Below are 9,113 nucleotides of genomic sequence, written 5' to 3'. Positions count from 1 at the left end.
ACATAGCTCGAAAGTACACAAATAGCTGACTTTGTTAAGGGGAGCCTACCTGAAAAAGATAAATTTCACGTCTTCCACCCATAAAGACGTTGATCAACCTTATCTAGAATAAATTGAAAAGAGTTTCTACTAACCTGTAATGAAAGAGGAGAACTCCCATGTATTTCTCAAGATCATCAGTCATTTGAAATTTAGAAGTATATTGTCGTTTTCTCCTTGATAACTTTTTTACCAGAAGACTTGCAAAAAAAGAAAATCAATAATATCCACTATGAAATAACAATAAAATCAATAATAACCACTATGAAAATCAATAAAATCAATATATATATATATATATATGGAGCGTATCCGGTGAAGATTGATAGTTATTATGAGAAATGAGAACTATTAATAATAACCATTGGATTTAATTAACGCATAAAATTAAATTACTCACTAAAGATGTTATGTGATTGTATCCCCATCCAATAACTCTTGGATATTATATGCTATAATATCTCTAAATTTTTATTTTTTTTTTCTATTTTTGTAATAACTCGAATTAAAAACTCCTTAATGTTGTATCCAAAAAATAAACTTCATTCTAGTAGTTGTGAGATAGAATTATTTAAGGATTTTATTTTTATTTATATATTTTTTTGACTCAAGAATTTTAATTTTATTAAGGCTTAATTGCAGTTTTGTTCCCTTATTTTAGCTGAATTGCGAAAGTAGTCCCCCCATTTTGTTTCTCCCAAGTTTTGGTCCCTAAGCATAATTTTGGTAAAAAACTTCATAAAATTTCATTTTTTTTGCATTTATTTAAGTCACACTATGCCTCAAGATCTCATTTGCAACAATTATACCCGAAATATATGATCATAAATGGTGTAGTACAGCTTTAAAAAATGAAATTTCATCAAATTTTGGACCAAAATTTTGTTTGGGGAGAAACAAAATGGGGGGACTACTTTCGCGATTGAGTTAAAATAGGGGGACCAAAACTGCAATTAAACCTTTTATTAAACATGCATTTTTATTGTTTATCAAAATAAAAAACTACTCTTCAATTATTGTTTTTTGTAAATAAAAATAAATCTGAAAAAAATTTGTATTTTAAAAAAATCCTTTGAAAAATAATTGTCAAAATTAAATATAGAATTTGTAAAATCGAATTTTGAATATCATAATTCAAACTAGTCACACCAGCGTTTTTATTACCATAAACAAATTAATGGATTTATTGTTAAAATTGTTTATAATAGTTAATTATAAATTAATAATGCTTAAATAAAAAAAAAATAAGTTATGAGATTACATAAACTCGAAATAACAGTTTCAATAGTTAAATTACAATGATTGAAATTTGAAATTTATAAAATTTGAGCCAATAAAATATTACAATAATAAGGATTGAAATTTGAAAATTATAATAAATAATAAAAATGCAGGTTTAATAAAAATAAAATTCTTAAGTAAAAAAAATATAAAAATAATATCTTTATTAAGAAGTTTTTAATTCGAGTTATTACGAAAATGAAAAAAATAAATTTAGAGATATTATAACATATAGTATGAAAGAGTTATTGAGTGGAGATAGAATCACATAACATATTTAATTAGTAATTTGAGCTTAGTATTAATTAAATTCGATAGTCATTTTAATAGTTTTCATTTCTCACAATAAATATTAATTCTCACTTGATACGTCATATATATATATATATATATATATATATATATATAATTTTGATCTTTAAATATTAAAAAAAGATATTTTAGTATAATCTCACAGGTTGAAATCATGGTTTGCTAATACTATCCACCGACCGATCCAGAACTACAAGGACCATCATTACAAAGTAAATGCCTAAAGAGGAATGTTATATCCATACCAACATTTTAAGGTAAAGAAAGTTTGTTGGAATAATAAATTGAATTTCAAATAACACACTTTGAAAAAGTATAAACCCAAAACTGTAAAAAAAAAAAAAAAGTGTATAAAAAAATTTAAAGTTTGGATTTTCTGAAATACAAGACAATTTTGAAAAATTTAAGTTAATGAATATATTTATGTTTTAGAGAATATAAATTTTTAGTTTTTATCGACATTATCTCTTTATCTACGCTTTCAAAAAGTGTGAATTAAAATTATAAAAGAAAATGTACATAAAAAAATTTAAAGTTTAGATTCTCCTAAATACAAGAATATTTTGAAAAATTTAATATTTAAATTTTTCGAAACAAATATGTATTATGAAAAATTTAAATTAATGAATTTATTCAAAAAACATAAATTTTAAGTTTTTTGAAATAAAAATTAAAAATGAAGAAATAGAATAATGAAAAATAAAAGAAAGATAAAATGAATAATTTATATAAAATATGAGATAGCAGTGTAGTGAAAGGGTATGAGGTATAATTTTCGAGAAAGATGTTTGTAAATTTGGGCTTGGGCTTATAAGAGTCTGTATTGGGCTTGTAAGAGTCGTCTGGATTATTCTGTGAAATTCCATTCTTCACTCGTTTTTGATGCTCAAATTTTATGTTTTCCTCTCTCTCGTTTCCGCAACAGCATAACACTCTTCTTCTGAGTTCAGAGGCGACATCGTTTAACACTACCCTAGTCAACACAGGTTAGCTTTCTTTTCTCTTCTTCACTTTTTCCCTCTCATATGATTAATGGTACAAATTATCATTTTTCTTCAAATTTTTTCTCGTTTGCATGTGGTTTTTGTTCGGGATTGACCTTTCTTCCTTTTAGGTTTTGTTTCGTGATTTTTTGTTGTGTGGCATTTCTGGTGTATCAATTTTTAGGTATTTATTTTTGTTTACCTTTTTTATGGTATTGAATTTGAAAATGGTTTAGCAGAGAATATGGCATCAATTAATGATGAGCTTTAGGGGATATCAGTAATATGTATATCAAGTAATACTGATACTGACATGTAAACATTGATAATAATTTAAGTGATTGAATGTAATTACATCTGTCAGGTTATATCGGGCACACCTTCAATATGAAGTGTAACTGTGTAAGTACTATATAGTTTGGTTGGCAGTGCTGATTGTAGTTGGCATGATTCGCTAGAAAAAGGAAATTGATAAAGAGAAAAGAAACAAGTTAATGTAATTGTTTAAAATAATATCGGAATCACACCACTGTTGTAGCAGCTGATAGTAGTAGATATGGGGAAAAGTAGAACAGCCATACTTAGGCTTGAAATTATAGTTGATGATACTAACTACTGCTTTGAAAAAAAAGTTTGAGTTTCTTTGTCATAGAGAGTTATTTTTTACTGGTTGTAAGTAAAGAAAGCTTGACACAGCGATCATCATCATTGTTAGTCTTGTACTTATAAGTTAAGAAAGTTTGTACAAAGATCATTCTCAAGCATCAATGAAAAGTTGAATAATTATTTGCATTATGTTGTGTTAAGGTTTCTTAATTTTGGTTGGTTTGATTGGCTGCTTCAATTGATAAACACACTCACAGTCACACTCAGACAAGCTTTAGAAATGTAAAACTTAAGCTAATTCTTCAATTTAGGGAAAATGTTGGGATGATTTTAGCTAACTATGTTTGATTTACAAGACTACATTGCAAAATACAAGGATAAAATATAAAGAATACTTATGGAAGTTTTATCTTTTATTTCTATAGCTATACACAAGTAGCTAATATTTAGGAATGTTACTCCACAAACTTATGTTTTTATATTTGCATACCTTTCTTTTACTAGCTAATTTGAGAAAAGCAAGAGCTATGAAGTAAGTTTGTTCACTTTTAATTTTAATGTTTGACATGTTGGACTGTCCCGAATCAAATTTGAAGGGGGATGGCCACCTTTTTGGGAGTAAATAATTAGGGGATATAATTCAATGATGGGTGCTGGTAAAATACTATATTTGAGATTCTGTATCGTTTTGCATTTTGTTTCATAGCTGCATAATGCATTGAGCTGGCCCATAAAATGGATCTAACATATTTAACAGTGAAGCTGAATCTTTTAACTAAAAGTCCATGCTCTGGCCTTGGCCCACTGGGCTTTTGCAATTTGTGGGGGAGTTCATACGGATGAGTAAGGTGTTGGTTCATTTTACCATTGTTATAAATTTTTATTTTTATCTTTTTTTATTGGGTGAAGTTTCAACTTCAAATTCATTCTTGCTGCATTGAAATTAATTTATATTTTAAGCATGAGTTGTATTTGTTTTTGGCTCATGCTACAAAAATCAATACTGATAAAAAAAATCAATACTTCGAGGTTGAGCCTGTTAGAGTTGTTGGTAGTAATCTGTTGTATCAGATTATTATATGATGATCCTGTGGCCTTGTGGTATATGTCAAACAAAAAGTGAGTGGGAAATTGTCATTATTATTGATAACTAGTGAGGTATATGGCGTGTAGGTAATAATAGCTTTAACTATGTTATTGTTATGAGGCAAAGCTTTCAATCATGTTCTTAGTTGTTGAAGGTTTGTGAGCTAGCTAGGATTAATAGAGCCTTTCTCTATCACTTTTGTGATATTCATATTAGGAAAAGTGATAAAACTAAATTTTGGTGCCTGTTGTGGGGTGGTAAAATTGTCACTTTTGGTTAGCCTTATGTGTGCAGCTTGGTAAGAAAGAATGTCATTCAGTACCTGCAGTCCCCCTTTATATTTAAGCGTCCCAATAACCTGAAAATTCAAAATTCTGTTTTTCTTTTCTTTATGTTTATGAAAAAAAGAATCAGTTATCTGTTATGATTATTAGCTACTACCAAAACCACGTTCTTATGGAAAGATCATGATCATTTTGTTGCTAAAATGATGAAGAGACTTTCTGACTGCACTTTGCATACTTACTAGGAAAGATTATTAAGTTTTCACTTTGCAATGAAGCTATCCGATTATTTTGTTGCAAAATTTTAAGTTCTGTTTAGTTTTGATAGAACTATAGTGTTTTATTGAGTATATTCTATTCAACTTTCAATTGTAGACAACCCTAATGTTTTGTATGCATATTCAGCATCTACCAGGTTGTTGAAATATGGCCAAACATCATCCTGATTTGATCATGTGCCGTAAGCAGCCAGGAATTGCTATTGGACGATTGTGTGAGAAATGTGACGGGAAGTGTGTGATATGCGATTCTTACGTGCGTCCATGTACACTTGTCAGGGTTTGTGATGAATGCAACTATGGATCATTTCAAGGTCGATGTGTCATATGTGGAGGAGTAGGAATTTCAGATGCTTATTACTGCAAAGAATGCACTCAGCAGGAGAAAGATAGGGATGGTTGCCCCAAAATTGTTAATTTAGGGAGTGCCAAAACTGATTTATTCTATGAACGTAAGAAGTATGGTTTTAAGAAAAGATGAAGATGGTGGATTCTTCCGTTGTATTTCTATTAAATTTTTTACTCGATGTGTGCCATGATCAGATATTATCTCATAAGATGAGAACATGAGAAGTTGTGCATGTAAACTTTTATATCGATACAGTTATTATTTGTTTAGTTAGCAACTATCAGTTATTGTTTGATTAGTTAGCAACTGTCATAAACCCTCATTACTCCCCCTCTAATATCTTTTCAATGGAGACAATCTTCAATTTAAATAGTGAGAGCTGAGGATAAAACAAATTTAGCTTAAAAATAAGTAGAAACAACACATCTAATGGGGAAAGAAACCAAAGATGTTGGGTCCATGAGCAACTTTTGAAAACATGGTCAACATATTTCTCTCTCTAAGGACACCAAGATCATAAAGGATCAATGGATACACCTCTTTTAATTAAATTCTTTTTCACCGGTAAGCCATTATGAATTGTCTTCCTAGCTAAATTAACATACTTTGTTAATGTCGCGAGTTTAGGCCAAAGTCGGAAGTTTTCATTATGTATCGAATTTTGAGAGGTGTCATTATCATGCTAATGTATGATAGAATTTATGTTTGTAACTCGAGAACATACCTTTCTTATTTAGACCCAAGAGAGATGATTCATCTCAATGGAAGAAGATAGAGGTAACTAAAGAATTCACATGGCTTTAGAAGGCAAATAAGTATCATTGTTCAAATACCGAACTCCTAAAAAATTAGCTAAGATACTTGAGGCAACTCGGATTGTGCATGCCTAGGGGATCAAATCTTATAGTCATTCACAAAGGTAGCCAATTATCTTTCCACGCGTTGATGAAGTGATGAGTTACCATTTTCCATGTGTAACTTGGAGGGTCACTCAAACAAGCTTTAATGATGTTCCTACAAGGAAAGTATATAGAATTTTAAGCACTTGTTTAGTAGAGAATCAGGATTAGAAAGAATACAACATCAATTTTTTGCAAGCAAAGTAGGATAAAACACATTGAAGCTTACGAAGCCCATTCCTTCTTTATTTTTGGCTAGCAATATTTATACTAGTTTAGTAAATGATTTTTTTCTTTCTTCTGAACATGATTGTAACCCCACAAGAACTGTTTAATCATAGACTCAATATGGTCACACAGACATATCAACAACTAAAAAGAACTCATTCAAAATGTGGGAATGAATTGAGCCATATATTTAATGAGTACCTCTCGCAATATTTATACTAGTTTAGTAAATGATTTTTTTTCTTTCTTCTAAACATGATTGTAACCCCACAAGAACTGTTTAATCGTAGGCTCAATATGGTCACAAAGACATATCAACAACTAAAAAGAACTCATTCAAAACGTGGGAATGAATTGAGCCATATATTTAATGAGTACCTCTCGCTATGTTGAAGAAATAAATTTTTCCTTCCAACCCTTAAACTTCTTGCACGCACGATCTTGAACAAAGTCAAATATCTTTTGCTTAGATCTTCTTGAAGTAGAATGAATAGTCACAAGAAAGAGGGGTTTGAATTGTGACCCTTTTAAAAGTTAGTTCTTTCACTTTAATTGATGTTTTATTCAAGATTAAACTTGATAATCAAAAGTTGATTAGTAAACTCTTAACCAACCAGAACATTCTGGACATTTTATATGAAATTGAGAGGTTGTAAATAAAAACAATGATAATGAAATGTGATATGTGCATGCAAATGATTAAAAATAAGGGATAAAAAGATCATACACAAGAGGTATACTGATTCATCCAATTCGGGCTAGTCCAATCCTCACAACCGTGAGATTTTCACTATGTTCTTTAGAACTAGAACATTTTCCACCACACCTTGATCAATTACAATCTTCAAATTTCAACCTAGAAAAGTTTTACAATCACCTTTCAACCTTGAAAAGGATTTTCACAACTACATTTTAATCTAAAAAGGATTTTTACAATAACCTTTCCATCTAGAAATATTTTTTTACAAACACATTCAATATAACATAAAAGATAGACTTGAGTCAATTACAGTGTGTATGATAAAGAATGTTTGAGTTCTAATGATTCTCAACTCTTTGTTTGAGATAAATAAAGAAAAACTCAATAGATGATGATTCACATATATAGTGAAGAGAGTTGGAGTTTGCTTGAAGAGTTTTTTTGACTTGTGCTTACTTGAACAAGTGTTAGTAGATTGAAAATTGAACTCTTGTCTTCATCTTTCAATTGATCTTCAATTTAAATATGACCAGAGACTTTGAATATTCAGTTTAAATTAAATATAGTCGTTGGACATACTTCCCAAGGTGTCAACAATATTTTGAATCAATTTATTTAAATGTCGAGTAATTCTATCCAGAACGTTTTCCTCTCAATAAGAATGCTTTGCCTTAAGTCATGAAGGAAACTTGGGCAAGAAGGATTAAATGACTTGTCATTATGTTTGTTGGAATAGAGGGAGTCAAAAAAATGTGCAATTGACACGTCAACAATATTTTTTACACTGCACTTAAGTGTATTTCTACTTGCTTCCAGCTAATCAATCTAGATATCAATCTGCAAAACATTATGCAAATGTGTTTATGCAAGTGGACCTTCAAATCTTGATTTTTAATTGCTCACTAAATATTGGGAAGTCCATGTGTAACTTGTCAACTAAGTTACTGAATATTATTATTCCAATTTTTGCTGAAAGTCTAGATTTTATGCCTATTAACTAAATAATATAGTTTCTATTTTTAAAGTCTTGATCATGAAGAGGACATATTAAATTATTAATACCCTTTTTATGATTTTTTTTTTTTGGTATGAAATTGATCAACTGTTGTAATTGGGATTTGACTATTTGCAGAAAGATGATGTAAGGCATTTTAGCAATAACTGAATTTAGTAACTGAATACAAGTGAGCTCATATAAGTTATAAGTGGGTACATACTACAACAATTGCAATTGGAAAATTAATCATGTAAGTGTTACAGCCTCTCGATTATGCAACATATTAACTTGTTGTGATGGCATTTCTTTTGAACAATTATTCCTATGTAGCATAAATGTTTTTTGCATATGTACATTCTTGTAATCAGTTTGCGATTTCAGTCCCAAATCATCCCAATTTGCGATTTTTGTTCTTGTTTTGGTCATTTTGTTCTCTGCTCCACGGTAAGCCATAAACTCCATGTAAAAAAGATTGCTTACCGTGATTGTTGCATGTCCATTTTGTTGCTGAATCTAGTTGGTGTAATAATAACTATACAAAGTTATCATTTTTTAGGCACATTCTTGCTGTATGTTATTTAGTGTGACCTAAATGGTTTTTTTAGTCCGTTTTGATCCTAAAATTAATTTGATAAATTCAATTCAACATCTAAATCTATTGATACTGAAATCTTATATAATATAAATTTTGTTTTAGGCAATTCTAAATGCCATGCGTTTAAATTCTCCTTTATATAAATATTGTAAATATATTTTCTATCTTATAAAGGAAAAACATAATCGATCAGATATATTTTTTCTATTTTAAGTTAAAATTGTTTATACTATATATATATATATATATATATATATATATATATAAAACGTATGATGAAAATTAATAGTTATTATTAGAAATAAAAATTATTAACAGTAATTGTTATATTTAATTAACATTTAATATAAAATTTATCACTAAAAATATCACGTAAAAATATCACGTGATATGCTATATTGTACATTAATGTAATGTCAAAATTATACACACACTATATTTATTTAACAATATATAATTCTCTTTTTTAAGAGAT

The 9,113-nt window shown here is 29.0% G+C and overlaps 1 protein-coding gene across 2 annotated transcripts; it reads left to right on the top strand.

Moving 5' to 3' along the window:
* The first annotated feature begins 2,457 nt into the window (after window positions 1-2,457).
* On the top strand, window positions 2,458-5,517 carry LOC101503741 (PHD finger-like domain-containing protein 5A). Of its 2 annotated transcripts, XM_073368204.1 has the most exons (3): window positions 2,529-2,618; window positions 2,747-2,799; window positions 4,998-5,517. In XM_073368204.1, exon 3 carries the CDS (start codon window positions 5,019-5,021, stop codon window positions 5,349-5,351), a length of 333 nt encoding a protein of 110 aa, XP_073224305.1. In that variant the 5' UTR covers window positions 2,529-2,618; window positions 2,747-2,799; window positions 4,998-5,018; the 3' UTR covers window positions 5,352-5,517. The 2 variants fall into 2 exon arrangements, with proteins under 2 accessions (XP_027190090.1, XP_073224305.1); XM_027334289.2 differs by lacking the exon at window positions 2,747-2,799 and having other exon boundaries at window positions 2,458-2,618.
* Window positions 5,518-9,113: the final 3,596 nt, after the last annotated feature.

The sequence above is a fragment of the Cicer arietinum genome, chromosome 5 (genome assembly GCF_000331145.2).
Source record: "Cicer arietinum cultivar CDC Frontier isolate Library 1 chromosome 5, Cicar.CDCFrontier_v2.0, whole genome shotgun sequence".
In the NCBI taxonomy this organism is placed as follows: domain Eukaryota; kingdom Viridiplantae; phylum Streptophyta; class Magnoliopsida; order Fabales; family Fabaceae; genus Cicer; species Cicer arietinum.
The sequence above is the reverse complement of the archived record's forward strand: the minus strand, read 5'-3'. Positions and strand labels throughout refer to the sequence as shown.